At 41.7% G+C, this 17,047-nt stretch overlaps 1 protein-coding gene and 1 pseudogene across 3 annotated transcripts in view; one reads left to right on the top strand and one right to left on the bottom strand.

The window, feature by feature from the left end:
* Positions 1-934: 934 nt before the first annotated feature.
* Positions 935-17,047, top strand: part of SLC9A7 (solute carrier family 9 member A7) — a 151,250-nt gene continuing 135,137 nt past the window's right edge. The window contains exon 1 of one of the 3 annotated variants that reach the window (XM_088794886.1): positions 935-1,593. In XM_088794886.1, coding sequence (XP_088651012.1) covers positions 1,263-1,593 — 331 coding nt within the window. In that variant the 5' untranslated portion in view covers positions 935-1,262. The remainder of the gene's footprint in view (positions 1,594-17,047) is intronic. The other 2 variants (XM_019717411.3, XM_019717412.3) reach the window with 2 other exon arrangements.
* LOC109437893 (small ribosomal subunit protein uS5 pseudogene) lies at positions 12,298-13,154 on the bottom strand (annotated as a pseudogene).

Raw genomic sequence — 17,047 nt, 5'->3', positions numbered from 1 at the left:
ACAGGCTTGGCAGAGTGTTCACCTAGAGGGGAACCAGAAGGCTGCAGTGCTACAACGATCTTTCCTACCTAATGCCACCTTTACCCTATCATTACTCCTTTTAGTTAAGCATTGCTTTCTTCAATGAATCCTCTTAAAAATGCAAACACTTCTGGGAGAGAAATACGGACAGTTGGTATGGATTTCAGAGTGGTTCAATAAATCACTCTGAAATGTTATGAGCACAGTGTTAGCATTGGGAATTCAGTGGTTAATAATTTTATCTCTCTTTTCTTTCTTGACCAGAGGAACAAGGTGGACTGAAAAATTCTAGTTTCTGAGAATTTGTTCCAGGAAGCTTTATCCTCCAGAGTCCAGTATATAATTTTTTTCCAGAGCTGGGCCTGGTCCTAAGAATCATCCAAAGACTTTCTGGGCTACCAGACGGTCAACATAAAAGGGCCACCAGCATAATCTCCGCCCCCCCACCAGCGCCACCTGCTGCTCACCTACCTGGAATGGCAAGTATTCACTTCCTTCTGGTTCAACCCTTTTCCCAGAATAAAACGTCAGTTTATTCCCCAAGTGGTGAAGGATATATTTGAACACTCCCCCCACTTCTGATTCCGTATCCGTCCTTACTTTGGGACAGACTAGAGCAGAGCTTTGAATGAAGACTGGCAGATTCTGGGAAGCGCCGAGAGCTGGCAGGCACTATGAAAGATGTGGAAAGAGAGATGTAGCGGGTAACATGGCTTCGCGGCTCCTCGCTTCCCCCAAAGCCCTGACTTTACTGGGCCCAGGGCGGCTACACAGTGGTCTCAGAGAGGACTCGAGACTGCATAGCGCGAATTCAAGCTGATGCTCCTGCCAGGTACAGGCGACCTCTGGCGTCCGGTTTAGGAAGCGTGGCGGCGAGAGCTTGGGAACCCGCCCCGCGACCGCAGACGGCCTGGCCAGGTACGCCAGGACCCGGCATAGGAGCGCAGAGAGGCCAGGGCACTGGCGGCCCCGCCCATGGGTCGGTGAGTGACTGCCGACCCTGCTTCTGTGGCCAGGCCCGCGCTGGGCGCGGCGCAGCGGGGGCCCGAACAGGTGCGCGGGCGGGGGGCGGTGCTTGGGGATCCTGCGCACTGCGTGCGCCCCTCCCCCTCCCGGGCGCCAGCGGGAGGAGGAGCTGCGGCGCCCACGGCTACTCCGGCAGGTCGCTGGCGCGGTGCGAACCCGCCGACGGCGCGGGCTGCAGCTCCCCGTGTGCAGGAGACGCGGGCGGCCCTGGAGCCATGGAGCCTGGTGGTGACGCGGCGCGCCTTGGCCCGGGGCGGGCGGCCCGGGTGCTGCCACAGCGGCTGCTGCTGCTGTCGCTGGTGCCGCTGCTGCTGGGTCGGGGGCTGCGTGTCGCTGCCGCGGCCTCCTCCTCTGGGGCGGCGGCCGAGGACAGCAGCGCCATGGAGGAGCTCGCCACTGAGAAGGAGGCAGAGGAGAGCCACCGGCAAGACAGCGTGAGCCTGCTCACCTTCATCCTGCTGCTCACGCTCACCATCCTCACCATCTGGCTCTTCAAGCACCGCCGGGTGCGCTTCCTGCATGAGACCGGGCTGGCCATGATCTATGGTGAGCACCCCACCTGCGCCCACCATCCCCACACCCCTCGAGCGGCCGGGCCGCTGTGCTCCCCTTTGCGCTGCGCTGTGCTCCCCCTTCACTTGCCAAAGTGTTTCGTTCCTTTTTATTTTCCCGCTGCGACGGTTTTAGTTTCCAAGGTCAACTGTCTGCATTTCTGCCTTTCTATTACCGTTTAAAAGAATTCCACTCCATTTCGACGTTTCTTCATCGGGGAACCAGGAAAATGAAAGACACAGAGGTGGCCGGGTTCTGTCTCACCCCGCATCGCGGTCCCCCCTCCCCCACGTCCCAGTTCATCTCAACTGGGTGTGTGTACCTTGGCGGGAGGTGGGTGACTTCGCAGAGGACTGCTCCACTCCAGGAGGCAGGCCACAGTGAGGGTGGGGGTGAGGGCTGAGGGCTTCTCAGCTTGGGCATGGGCTGGCGGGGGCTGGCGGGGCCTGGTGGATGCCAGCCACATCCATGATCAACCAGGCTGGGCTTCCACTTCTGAGATCGGTATTCCCCGGTCTCTGGTTAATAAAGTTGGAGCATCAAGCGATGTGAAAGGTGAGCGTCCAGGACCCAGAGTGGTGCCCAGACATGTAGGGCCTAGTCAGGGATACAGGCGTACCTTGCTCCTTGTGTCCAGGTGGAAAGTTACATCCAGTGACTTGCCTTCTCCAAGCGGAGACGAGCGTTGGTATTCCTCACACAAATATGGACGCGACTCTGAAAATACATTTGTGAGGCACGAAGAAGAAAAGTAGTGGTTTTAATTCTGGAGTCAGTCTTGTTTTGTTGAGAAGGGTGGGCTGATGCCATCCTTTTCTAGATTTAATGGCACATGGTGTGACATGCACAATGGTGTGTACAAATCTTCTGTTATTACATGGGTGTCATTTAGCCACAGTCTGAATCATCCCTCTTCACCCACCATGCCCCCTAACACCCCTTCCCCCATAACTCCAAACTGGAACCAAGTATTCTGTTTTTGAATTTAATTCAGTAGAGTTAAAGCCTACATTGGCATCCTCGTGTGAAATAAATGAGTCCACTTCATGACTGTTTCCAATAGGGAGTATTTTACTTCACTTATACTGGAGGGATCTATCCACTCAATTTACATTCAGGGTTCCCTGATAGAGAATGGAAAGCAGACACCTTAATCTTTAATGTGAAAATTACCCGTTGCCCTGGGCCTTGCTTCTCATGGTTCTTGATTGGTCGTTGACAGCCCAGACTCATGGCCACCAAGGTTGCGAAGTGCTGTCGGGAGCCCTTGAGTTATGAAGAGGTAGTGGCCTCAACTGATCTTGAATTGAAACAGGACCAAGTCCCAAACTGAGTTTGCTTATTGCAAATTACAGGTGTGAACACAAACTTTGGCCTGGATATCTGGTCATTCTTGAGCTCAATGGTTTGTGTCAGTTGGTTACAAATGTCTGATGCCAGGGCTGCAGGTAAGCTAAAAGGTTTCCTGAGCAGAGAGCAGAGTGGGGAATTGAAGCATGGTGTCATTTCTGGCGATTGACTCTGACCCATAATGCAAATGAAGATTGCCATTATATGTGTATAGATAGCCTTGAAAGTATTTTTATTTTATAGCCCCTAGATCCAGTTCGTTAAAGTACAATGTGAAATACTTTTAGAAGGTAGCTTTGATAGGCTCATAAATACATGCTCAAGTTCATAGAAAATAATTGGGGATTTAAAAACTACATTTTCCGAGGAGTATCCATGTTCTTAGAAGCTCAGTCACCTTTATCTTAAGGCTTAAAAGCAGCAGTGGAATTTTCCTTTGCTGATATGTACTTTTAAAACTCATCTCAAGCTTTTAGTCGTTGGGGCCGCGCTACAGTGTACTGTTTCATTTTGTGTTACTGAAATCTGGCTTAATTGATGATTGTTCAGAAAAAGCAACATCATTTCATAGCATTCCGTGTAGTTTTGTTCTATGTCTGTGGGTTTTGGTGTTACTTTGAAATGTATTAAGAAATTTAGTTTGTCAATATGCGATGTCCTCGGTTATGCCAAATATTACTTTGGTGTGGATTGCCTGTAGTTGTGAGAAACATTTTTCTCTTTCTTTCAGAGATATTTACTCTTATGTTTCAAGTCCCCCCAATCTGTATTCTAATGTCATTTGATTAGCTAATTATTTATTATATACTGAAGACTATTGGGATTCTGACAAAAAAATTCAGTATGAAAATCTGTGAACAATTAAGTGAATGAAATACAGGTTTTGAGGACTTCTCTTTTTTAATAGTAAGAAATCAGATTGCATTTGTCAAGATCAATAGAGGAAGTGAGTAACTGTCCTGTTGCCTCTGAGTAATAAAGGACAAAGCGACCCAAGGAAACACGTAAGTATCTGCTGTGTGCCCAACTTCATTTCTGGAGGTAAACAATTTAACTTTTAAATATTGGCAAATTTTTATGAGTGAAAGAATTCAACTGTGAATTTTAAAACTCTTTACTTTGAAATTTTGAAAAAGCTAATTTTTGCCACTTTAAAAATATTTAAGTGGCACTTTAATCTGAGAGGGAAGGCTTAAATATTTAAAATAGATTGTGATATATTAATATAATATATATAACATATAGTAATGTATTAAAATAGATTGTGATAATTATATTTTCCAGTGTAGTCATAAAATATATCTGGAAGGACATGCAATAGACTAAGTAACATTGGCTTCCTTGGTGCAGGGGAGGAGCTAGGTGGCTGTGACATAGGGATAGGAGGGAGACATCACTCACTTTTTGATTTTTGGACTATGGAAGTGTGTCCATGCCGCCATTCTGTGGCTTTGTAATAATATTTTAAGATGTTCCTCAGATCATCCAATTTGATGCTCACTTCTCCCTGTTTAAATCTCATTATGCTGTCACTTTTCTGTGACCTTTCAACTGTCGTCTGTACCCATGTAACTTCTGGAGTCCTGTGCGTAGAATTTAGACAAAATGGGGAAAAGGGAAGAGACTTTCTTTCCCTTCCCTTTTATCACATTACGCCCAAAGAATAGTTGATGTTACATTAGGAGTGGTGTGCACAAACGGATCCCACAATAAGCACTTGCTTGAGTGCAAACGACCTAAGGACAATAACCATCGTGAATGCTTTTAAATTCACAGGAACTCCCCCACCCACCAAGGGAGAGATTTAAATACTCCCTGACAACAGCCCCAGGCTGCTGGAGGGAAGGTGACCACAGAACAGCCTCTCCAGCGAAGTTGAAAGCAGCGCCCCAGACCCACAGTTGCAGGCATGGCCACCAGTCTAACTTGTTTTGTCAGGGCAGGGAGCCCCCAGCTGTCTGGCTCTGTATGTGATTAAGTGCCATCCTAGAGTTACTGGGCCCAGCATGTCTGTGCAGCAGAAATAGCAAGTGTTCGAGTCAGAGAAAGGTGGTACAAACATACTGTGTCAGTTAATTGTGGTTCTCTTTCATGTGTACAGCAGTTCCGCTTCCCCCATAATGTTTTGGTGACAACTGATACGGGGCCAAAATATCTGACTTGGCCGTGCTAGCCTACCACCTGCTTCACGTTTCCCCCTGCTCCCGGCCTATCAACTTTCCAAGTACATGTTGGTCAGCCATTCAGGTTCTGTGGCCCGTGGGATCATTGTTGCTTTGTTGGAGCTGCATTGCTAAGCACAACCTGAGAGTGGGTTCATAGGCAGTTTGCAAAGGGAAAATATGATTTTTTGCAGTGGCATGAAATTAACATTTGAACCTGTGAGCAAACATTTTGGAATCACCCTCTTCCTGGTTAATCAGGAGCCCTCGTTTTTTTTGAGAACCCTGTCACTTTGGCCCCAGTGTGGGGCAGCTCCATGTGGTCTTACTTTGGTGCCAGATCCCCTGGGTTCAAATGCTGGCCCTGTTACTTATAAAGCTGTATATAACATTGGGTAAGCAATCTGAGCCTTAACTTCCTCTTTTCAAAAATGGAGACAATGTCACTCATTTCACAGGATTATTGTATGATTGAAATCCTCTAAAGGTCAAGTGTAGTGTCTGGTATTTAAACACTTGGTAAATATTAGTTCTCATTCTCACTTTAGACTTTGTGATTCTTTGGCCAACATTGCTATGTGAAGTTCCTTCAGTAGAGGCCTTGTGTAATTTGACAATGCATTAGGATACAGTTAGTGGGGAGAAGAGAATTGTAATTTTTTTGGTGGGCTATTTGTTAATACCTAGAAAAAAATGTACAAGGTATTTACCCTACTCTTTTATCCAGCAGTCTCAATTCTTGGACTTTATTCTTCAGAAATACTTGCATTAGCATGTTACTTGCACTAGCATTTTATATAGACAGAAATATTTGTTGCGACAGAAACAAGTTGCAGTATTCATCAAGAAGGGGCTAGTTAACATAGCACATTCCTGCTAAGGAATACTATGCAGCTGGTAAAAAGGGGTGTTTTCAGATGTCCTTTTAAGGCAGGTGTCCAAACATACTGTTGTGGAAAAAATAAGGCACAGAGCAGCATTGCATAATATTATCTCATTTATTCTTTAAAACTAGTGTAATTTATGTACATAAACATGATGCATATACATTTATACATGACGTGTGCTCCTCTGGAAAGATACACAAACTTAGCATTGGTTATCCTTTGGCAGTGGGACCAGTTGTTGAGAGAGAGGGAGGGAAGATGTTACTTTTCCCTTTATGCTCTTCTGAATGGCCTGAAATATTAGTTAACACCCACCTGTTCCTTTTGCAATTGAAACATTGTTTTAAAATAAAGCAAATGACTTTTATATAGCAAAAAATGTGTTAGAAATAGATTATAGTTATGTGGTTAGGTAGCATTAGTTACTTAAAAGTTACAAATGGAAGTAAAATGTGTCTTAAAATTAGAAAAAACATTTCCTGAAAGCGTTTCTTAGAACTTTCAGAAGTTAACCTTTTTGAAATGATGTAATTAGAAAAATCACCATTTCACAACTCTCCACGATCATTGATTTAGACAAGGATTTTCAATGAATTCCAGAGCCACAGGTGAGAGGTTGTTTAGGGAACATGGTAGTTGCATGGTGCCAAGTATCACCCCACACATGACTTGCCTATCGCAAAGGAAAGAAGGTGCAGTGGAGAGGTCTGGCAGTCACCATCTTACAGTCACGTCATCAAATTACCCTCTGGTATTATGTGCCTCCTGATGTGATGTAATAAGAAGCATACAGTTTACCTATGTAGTATTTGTCCTCCAAGTGTTTCATCTGAATCTAATGGAGGCTTTAGGTACATCTTCCAGTTCATAGGAAATATAGGGAATGGAGAAACAAATGATAAAATAACATGTGAAAACAATTAGGCATATCCATGATATGGAACAATCTACAAGACAGTTATTCTGGTTTCTTCAAAAAGTCTTTGTCAAGAGAAACAAAGAGGTGGGATGTTTGTTATGGACTGAATTGTGTGTCCCCACACCCATTCATATGTTGAAGCCCTAATCCCCACTGTGATGGTACTCGCAGGTGGGACCTTTAGGAAGTGGTAAGAGTTAGAGGAGGTCATGAAGGTGGGGCCTTCATGATGAGATTAGTCCCCTTGTAAGAGGACGAAGAGACCAGAGCTCTCTTTCTCTCTGCCATGTGAGGATATAGCAAGAAAGGAGCCATCTACAATCCAGAAAGAGGGCCTTAACTGGACACCGAGTCTGCTAGCACCTTGATCTTGGACTTTCTAGCCTCCAGAACTGTGAGAAATAAATGTTGTTTAAGCCACGCAGTCTGTGGTATTTTGTTCTAGCAGCCTGAGCAGGCTAAGACGGTGTTCTAAGTTATTGGAGACGAAAGAGACAATGAAATGTAGCGCAGGAAACTTGACTGGCTTCTGGTTCATGAAAAAGCTGTAAAAATGTTTTGGGGACAATCAATGATATTTGAATGTGGACTTGATACTAGATGGTATTAGGGAATTACTGTTGTTTTTGTTAGGTGTGACAATTGAGGTTATATAGGAGAATGTACTTATTTTTTGGAGATACAGGCTGAAGTATTTATGAGTGAAGTGTATGAGTTCTAATGTATGAAACTTACTTTTAAAAAGTTCAGTCAAAAAATATACACACCACATATACAGAGAAAGCAAATATGGCAAAATTCTAGCAATTGTTAAATCTAGGTGGTGGGTGAAAGGGTACACTTTATACTCTTTCAACTTTTTGGTGTGCTCTGAAATTTTCATTAAAATAGAAGTTGGGGAAGACGTTAACCACCCTGTTAACCTGTTAGCTGGTAACCTGTTAACCTTCCTGCCTGAAAGGCTGCACAGGTGAGGCTGGATGCATCCTGTTACTCTCATTAAACATCTGACACTGAGCAATGCTGTTTGCCATTAGTTTATATGCATGATATTAGGCTTACATGACTTGATTATCAGTAACTTTTTTTTTATTAGTTTCAGGTGTACAAAACAACATAGTGGTTAGACATTTACACCCCTCAGAAAGTGATAGCCCTAACAAGCCTACTACCCCTCTGACACCGTACATAACTATTATAATACCATTGACTATATTCCCTATACTGTACTTTATATCCTGTGACTATATAATTAAAGAAATATATAGTCAGTACCTTCTTTTTACTTTCATTTTTTGTTTGACTTTTTTAAGTTCACATGTTTTTCGAAAAATCGCCTCTGTTCCACTTACAAGAGTGTATTTCAGGAGACTTTTCTTTTTTGGTTAAAGTATGCTACCTGGCTTTTAATCAGCGTGGATATTTGTATTAGGGTAATGCTAGCTGTTGTCACAGAGCAACCTCAAATTTCAGTGGCCTAACATAAGAAAAGTTCACTTTTTACTCATGTAATGGACCAGTGCAAGGGTGTGGCAGGTGGCTCTCCATGTGGTGATTCAGGTACCAGGTGCCTTCCGTCGTGTGGCTTCCCCATTCCTTAGGGCCTTGGAATTCTCCCGCTCCAGCCATGAATGAGGAGAGAAAAAGAATCATATGGGAAAGACTTAATGTGCTAAGTCTGGAAGTGTTGCTCTTCTCTTTGTTTCCTGTTGGACAGAACTTGGTCCCAAGACCGTGTCTAACTGGAAGGGAGGCAGGGAAATGGAGTCCCGCTAGAGGAAGAGGAACAGGTTTGGAAAGTAGCTAGCCAATTTCTGTTGCAGTATTTGACGAATACTTTGTCATATGTGATCTAGAAAAGAGAAGTAGTGGGATTTGCATGTGGGTTTTTGTTGTTGGTGGTTGATAATAAATTAAATTTTTATTTTAACCCAATTTGAAGAGAGCATTTATATAGAGTTTCTGAAGTTGTTTCAATAGACCTATCAGCATCATCTGGGAGTTTGTTAGAAATAGCAGGTCTGGCCCCAGCCTTAGAATATCTCAGAGTGGGGCTGTTTAATGAAAACACTGCATTTCCTGGCCTCTCTTGAAGTTAGGTGTGGTCATGTGGCTAAGTTCTGGCTAAAGATTAGAAGAAATGTGTAGGACTTGTGCAAAATATCCTTAAAAGGAAGGGAGCATGCCCTTCTTCTCCCATGCCTTGTATCTTCTTGGATGTGGATGTTATGGCTAGAGCTCCAGCAGCCATATTGGATCTAGAGGTAAGCTTGGGAATGGAAGACACTTCTGGCAATACAATAAGGTAGATGGAGCTGGGATCTTTAATAGCTTAGAGCTGCCATGTCAGGCTTGGTCTGCATACTTCTGGACTCCTTATATGTGAGAGAGAAATGGGTCCTTTGTTATTTGCTGCTGAGCCTAATTGTAACTTTTACACCAGGTTCTGCATTCCCTTTGGAACTTGGGTATGACAATCTGGGCTGTTTGAGGACCTGATGCCGGTGTTCATGACTACAGCAGACAAGGCTCTGCTTGGGATTTTAAAGGAGGCTGAAGAGTAGGCAGAACAGGCCCAGAGAAAGGGTTTGAGGAAAGGGTTAAGATGTAAAGTACCACTTATATTTGGTAATTGTTTTGGACATCTGATGACCACCCACACATTTGGTGATTTCCTAGAAAGACTCGTGGGATTCAGAGACATGTGTAATCACAGCTATGATTTAGTACAGTGATAGGATACACAGCAGGACCAGCAACTGAAAAAGATGCAATGGATGGAGTCTGGAAGAGTCTAGATGTGGGATTCCAAAGTTCTCCCTTAGGGGATTCGGGATGGGGTTTCACAGAACAAGCTTCCTCCTCCAGCAATTAAATACAACAGCACATACACAGTGTTTCTGACTAGGGAATCTTGCTCAAGACTCAGACTTTTTTTGCTGGGGGTTGATGAGGCACTCTTACTGAAATTTCTGACTCCCAGAAAGAAAGCAAGTGTTCACCATAAATCACATTTACAGAAACACAAATCATATTTACAGAAATCTAGCCAGGCTGGTATGGCAGAATGAGAATGCAGCGTTCCAGGCACACAAAACAACCTTATCAATTAGTAGCATAGGGAATATTTTACAAGCCAAGTTCCCAGGCGTCATTGCAAGGATCAATCATGCAAGCAGCCCTCCTAGAGATAGCAACGTAGCAACATCAGGCCTATTATGTTATTTTTTTCCTGCTGAGTAGCATGTGGTGTCAACTGACTATTAGCTTTTTATGTTCCTGAGGCTTCTTCAGTTTTATCCATACTTTTATTTAAATTTTTAGATTTTATTTTTAAATTATCACAAGTAAAGTTGGCTCTTGATATACAGTTTTACAAATTTTAACATCTGTATAGATGTGCGTCACCATCCGCAATCGAGATGAACACAGTTCTATCATCCTAAAAAACTCTCTCATGCTACCACCCCACTCTGACAACCACGGATCTGTTCTCCATCACTATAGTTTCGGCTTTTCAAATATGTTGTATAAATGGAACCTTTCAGTATGTAACCTTTTGGGATTAACTTTTTCACTCAGCATAACGCCTTTGAGCTTCTCCCATGTGGTTGCATTTTTCTATGGTTAGCTCATTTTTACTGCCAAGTTGGATTCCATTTTATGGATGTACCACAGTTTGTTTATTCCTTTGCCAGTTGAAGGACATTTGAGTTGTTTTCAGTTTTTTTGTGATAATGCTATAAATATTAGTGTACAGGTTTTTGTGTGAATGTAAGTTTACATTTTTCTATGGTAAATCACCAGGAATAAGATTGCTGGGTCATAGGATAAACATGTTTAACTTTATAAGGAAACTGCCAAACTGTTTTCTAGAGTCGCTGTACATTCCAGCTAGCAATGTGTAAGAGTTTCAGTTGCTCCATATTCTCTTCAGCACTAAGTATTTGTTAGTATTTTTTTAATTTTTGCCATTTTAATAGATGGGTAGTGGTAGCACATTGTGGTTTTAATTTGTGTTTCCCTAACGTTGAACATCTTTTCATGTGCTTATTTGCCATTCACATCTCATTTTTGGTGAAGAGACTGTTCAAGACTTTCCCCCTTTTTCTAATTGTAGTGTTTGTTTTCTTTGAGTTTTGAGAGTTCTTTTTATATTTTGGATGCAACTCCTTTGTTAGACATATAATTCGCAAATATTCTCTCCCAGTTTGTACCTTGTGTTTTCATTATCTTAACAGTGTCTTCTACAGAGCAAAAGTTTTAAATTTTGATGCAATCTGATGTATCAGCTTTTCCTTTTTATTGATTTTGCTTTTGGTATCATGTCTAAAAACTCAGTGCTTAACCCCTGGGTAAGAAGGTTTTCTCCTCTGTTTTTCTAAAAGTTTTACGGTGTTTGTATTTCACATTTAGATCTGTGATTTATTTTGAGTCAGTGTTTGTATAAGGTATGAGGTTTCGTTTTTGTTTTTTTTTACATATTGGTGTTTATTTTTTCCAACAGTTTTGTTGAAAAGATGATCTTTGCTTCATTGAATTGCTTTTGCAACTTCATCCAAAATCAATTGCCCATATTTGTGTGGATATATTTTTGGACTTTCCATCATGTTCTACTACTTATCTCTGTATCTAGCTTTTTGCCAATAGCACACCATCTTGCTTACTGCAGCTTTATAGTGGGTCTTAAAATTGAGTCCTTGAACTTAATTCTTCTTTTAAAAAATTGTTTTAGCTGTTCTAGTTCAAATATTCTATATTCTTCATGATTTTCTATGTAGTTCTATCAATTATTCACCACAATCTTAGAACATTTTCATCACCCACAAAAAAAATCCTATATCTGTTAGTAGTCATACCCCATTTCCGCCCAACACCTCCAGCCCTAGGCAACCTCCAGTCTACTTTTCTGTTCCTATGGAGTTACTTATTTTGGACATTTCATATAAATGTAATTATACAAGATGTGGTCCTTTGTGACTGGCTTCTTTCACTTAGCATAATGTTTTTAAGGTGTATTCATGTTGTAGCATGGACCAGTACTTCATAGCCGAATATACTGTATGACTATACTGTATTTTATTTCTCCCTTCAGTTGATGGAAATTTGTGTTATTTTCACTTTTTGGCTATTATGAATAATGCTTCCAGAAACATTTGTGTACAAGTTTTTGTGTGACCATATGTTTTCTTTCTTTTTCTTGGGACGTATGTTTTCATTTCTCTTGGGACGTATACCTACAGATGGAATTGTTGGGCATCCTTTTATTTTTGACCCATTTGTGTCTTTAAAGTGATTTTCTTGTAGGTAGTATGTAATCAGGTCTTGCCTTTTTTTTTTTTAACAGGCTTGATTTTCACTTTATTTGCCTTGTATAAAATTATGTGGCAGCTGTAGCTGGAGCCTGGGTCCTCTGCACAGGAACTCTGGTATGGGTCTTTACAAGATGGTGGGTGAGTTCCTGATAGGGAGACTTGGTGAACACAGTCTCTTTCCAGAGGTCAGTGGTGAGATAGCTGTAGGTCTTAGAGATGGCATCAAAGTTGGCCGTGGCAAAGTTGCCCAGGGTGGCAGTGCAGCCCCTGGCGGAGGTGTAGCAGTCATTGTACTGGCCATGAGCAGCAGCTTGGGTACAGGAGCCGAGAGAATGCCAGTGCCCCTGGGGGTGGGGATGAGGTGCACCAGCATAGAGCTACAGCGGCCGGTCACCTTGCAAGGGACGGTGTGGGGCTTGCCCATCTTGTTCCGTCAATGGCCTCACTGCACAGGGACGATGGAGAGCTTGGCTAGGATGATGGCCCCGTGGATGGCAGTGGCACTTAACACCCAAACCCACGTGTCCATTGCAGTCCCCAATGGCGACAAATGCTTTTGGGTCCTCTAGCCAGCGCGGGTCTGCTTTTGCACCAGCATTATCTTCAAAACCTCGTCGTTCAGGGATGCCACCAGGAAAAAATCAACGATCTCAGATTCCTCGATGGACAGTGAGAAGAGATAGATCTCCTCCAGGGGCTTGGTCTTCATGTCCTTGACCAGGCTGCCCAGCTTAGTGACGGGGATCCACTCTGTGTCCTCGACCTTGCCTCCGCGAACTCCGCAGCCTCGGCCCCGGCTGTGAACTCCGCTGCCGAATCCACCGCTGCCTTCCAGTCCAGGGCCCCCAGGGCCTCCCGGGCCTCCCGGGCCTCCCGGGCCTCCTGGGCCTCCTGGCCCTGCCGCACCACCGGCGTCATCCCCCGTTTGGTGTTATCTCGGAGAAGCAGTCTTGCTTTTTTTTTTTTTTTTTTAAATCTAATGTAATTTCTGCCTTTTTGGGGGGTGTTTTGTCTATTTACATCTGATGCAATGATCAATATAGCTATTTTGAATTTGTGGTCTTGCTATTTGTTTTCAATTTGTCTCATTTGTTGTTTTGTTCCCGTTTTCTACTTCTCTGCCTTCTTTTTGATTACTGAAGTATTTTAAAATTCCACTTTAATTCCTTGTAGCTTATTAACCATACATTTTGTTATTTTGTTTTGTTATTTTAGTTGTTACTTCAAGATTGATCGTATACATCTTTAACTTTTCACAATCTACCTTGAAGTGATATTATACCACTTCAGATCTAGTATAAGGATGTTGCAATGGTATACTTTCATTCCTTGCCTCTAAATCTTTGTTATTTTTCCTATGCATTTCACTTTTATGTGGTATAAACCCCACAATCCATTGCTGTTACTTTAAACGGTTATCTTTTAAAAATATTTAAATAATAAGAAAAAAAAACAATTCTTTTGACCAATATTAGGGGCAAACAATAAGGGTCAAAATAAAAACTTGACTGTGCTAAAAATATTATAAAATTATCAGCTATATCTACATTTTGGTATTTGTAAGGTAAATATTTAAACTTAAAAAGAAATCCTTTCAAGTCGTCTAAAGTTCTTGGTGAACATATAACATCATATGAGAATTCTGGTTACAAGTTAAATTTTAAGTACTTCATACATTATAGTGACAAAGGTGGTTTTAGCAGGTATCATTACATTCCTTTAAAATTTCAAAGTACTTTGGGTCCTGCCAAGATGAATGTTCTTACTTGCCTCTCATTCCTTATTTTCTGAAGATAGCAATGTTTACTGGAAGAGGAAAAAATAAACTAAAACAGAGCTAAAAAATAAATAAGAGATAACTTGTATACTGTGTTTCCCCGAAAATAAGACCTAGCCAGACCATCAGCTCTAATGTGTCTTTTGGAGCAAAAATTAATATAAGACCTGGTATTATATTATATTATATCATATTATATAATACTGGGTATTATATTATATTATACTGGGTCTTATATTAAAATAAGACCGGGTCTTATATTAATATTTGCTCCAAAAGATGCATTAGAGCTGATGGTCCGGCTAGGTCTTATTTTTGGGGAAACGTGGTATTTACATATTAATATATAAGAGTATACTATATTATTGTTATTATCTTTATTGGGGAAGGGGAATAGTACTTTATTGGGGAATGGTGTGTATTTCCAGAATTTTATTGGGGAACAGTGTGTTTTTCTCAGGACCTATCAGCTCCAAGTCAAGTTGTTGTCCTTTCAATCTTAGTTGTGGAGGACACAGCTTAGCTCCAAGTCCAGTTGCCGTTGTTCAATCTTAGTTGCAGGGTGTGCAGCCCACCATCCCTTGCGGGAGTCAAACCGGCAAGTTTGTGGTTGAGGGCATGCGCTCCAACCAAGTGAGCCATCTGGCGGCTGGGGAGCTCAGTGGCAGCTCAGCGGCAGCTCGTTGACTTCATTGTAGTTGCAGAGGCCGCAGCTTGCTGGCCCATGTGGGAATCAAACCGTCAACCCTGTTGCCCAGAGTTCATGCTCTAACCAACTGAGCCACCCATCTGCCCAAGAGTATACTATACTATTTACACACACACACACACACACACACACACACACACACACACACACACAAACCATTTCCAGTGCTTTTCATTCCAATGCTTCTTATTTCCATCTGGTATCATTTCCTTATGCTAGGAGGATGTGCTTTAACATTTCTTGTAGTGTGGGTTGCTGAGGATGACTTCTTTCAGCTTTTGTATGTGTGAATACGAGTGTGTCTTTATTTCACCTTTATTTTGGAAGATGTTTTTGCTGGGCTAGAATTCTAGGCTGATTCCCACCCCCCACTTCTTCATTTCTTTCTCCATCATATTTTTGCTTATGTTGTTTCTGAAAAGAAATATGATGTCATCCTTGTCATTGTTCCTCTGTATGTAACATGTCTTTCTCCTCTGGCTGCTTTTCACATTGTCTGTGTATTACCGGTTTTGAGCAATTTGATTATAATTTACCTTAGCGTAGTTTTCTTCATGTTTCTTTTGCTTGGGATTCATTTGGTTTCCTGGGTGTGTGGTTTCATAGTATTCATTAAGTTTGGAAAAATCTTGGCCATTATTTCTTCAAATATTCTTTCTATCCTTTCTGTATTTATGGGCTCCAGTTACCTTTATATTAGACCACTTCACGTTATTCCACAGCTCACTGGTACCTTTTCATTTTTTTTCTCTGTGTTTCATTTTGGATGTTTGATTTCTGTGCCCTTAAATTAACCCATCTTTTCTTTCACAATATCTAATCTGCCATTAATCCTATCCAGTGTATTTTTCATCTCAGACATTGTAGTTTTTATGCTCAGAAGTTACATTTGGATCTTTTTTTCCATGTCTCTGCTGAACATTTTGAACATAAATATGTTATAATAATAATTGCTCTAATACCTTTCTCTCATACTTTTAAAATTTGTGTCAGTTTTGCTTGATTGATCGATTATCCTCCTTATTATTGATTGCATTTTCCTGCCTTTTTCTATACCCGCTAATTTTTGGTTGGATGCCAGACATTGTAAGTTTTACCTTGTTAGGTGCTAGATGTTTTCATATTCCTGTAAATCATTTTGAGCTTTGTTCCTAGATGTGGTTAATTTACTTGGAAATACTTTGATCCTTTGGGGTCTTGTTTTTATGATTTGCTAGGTAGGTCTAGAGGAGTACTCATTCTAGGGCTAATTATTTTCACTACTGAAGCAAGACCATCCTGACTATTCTACCCAATGCCCTATGAATTGATTTTTTTCCAGTCTGGCTTGTGGAGACAGGTACTGTCCCAGTAGCCAGGTATTGTTCTCCCTAATCTTTTTAGGTTATTATTTCCACTCATACACATATGTTGATCTCTCCTGAATGAGAGAGAGAGAGAGAGAGAGAGAGAGAGAGAGAGAGACTCTCTGTGGCTCTCCAGGATTCTTTCTCTGTTCAGGTCTCCTTTCTGATACTCTGTGCTATGAACTTTAGCTGTCTTTATATCTAGACTGTCAGCTTTGTCAATTTAGGAGTCTGCTAGACTTTATCTCAGTTTCCCTTCCATGTTTTGTAGCTTGGAAATTCTCTTAAGGCAGTAAACTGGAGTAGTCATAGACTTCACTTCATTTCTCCCCTTCCCCCATCTCTCAGGGATTACTGTTCTTCATTGCCTGATGTCCAGTGTCTTCTTTAAAAATTGAATTTGTTCATTGGTTAATAAAATTATATAGGATTCAAGTGTGCATTTCTACAGTACATCATCTGTATATTGCATTGTATGTTCACCACCCAAAGTCAAATCTCCTTCTGTCACCATATATTTGACACCCTTTACCCTCATCTACCTCCCTCTGCCCCCCCTTACCCTCTGGTAACCACTAAGCTATTGTCTGTGTCTATGAGTTTTTTTAAGTTAAAGTTTATTGGGGTGACAATTGTTAGTAAAGTTACATAGATTTCAGGTGTACAATTCTGTAATACATGATCTATATATCACATTGTGTGTTCACCACCCAGAGTCAGTTCTCCTTCCATCACCATATATTGGATCCCCTTTACCCTCGTCTACTACCCCGGTCCCCCTTTACCCTCTGGTCACCCCTAAACTATTGTCTGTGTCTGTGAGTTTTTGTTTCTTCATTTGTTTGTCTTGTTCTTTTGTTGTTTTCAGTTTTATATACCACATATCAGTGAAATCATATGGTTCTCGACTTTTTCTCTCTGACTTATTTTGTTTAGCATAATAAGCTCAAGATCCATCCATATTGTCACAAATGGCACTATTT

The sequence above is a fragment of the Rhinolophus sinicus genome, chromosome 18 (genome assembly GCF_057876585.1).
Source record: "Rhinolophus sinicus isolate RSI-liver-muscle chromosome 18, RSI-T2T, whole genome shotgun sequence".
Lineage (NCBI taxonomy): Eukaryota > Metazoa > Chordata > Mammalia > Chiroptera > Rhinolophidae > Rhinolophus > Rhinolophus sinicus.
This window is presented reverse-complemented; position numbering and strand designations above follow the sequence as displayed.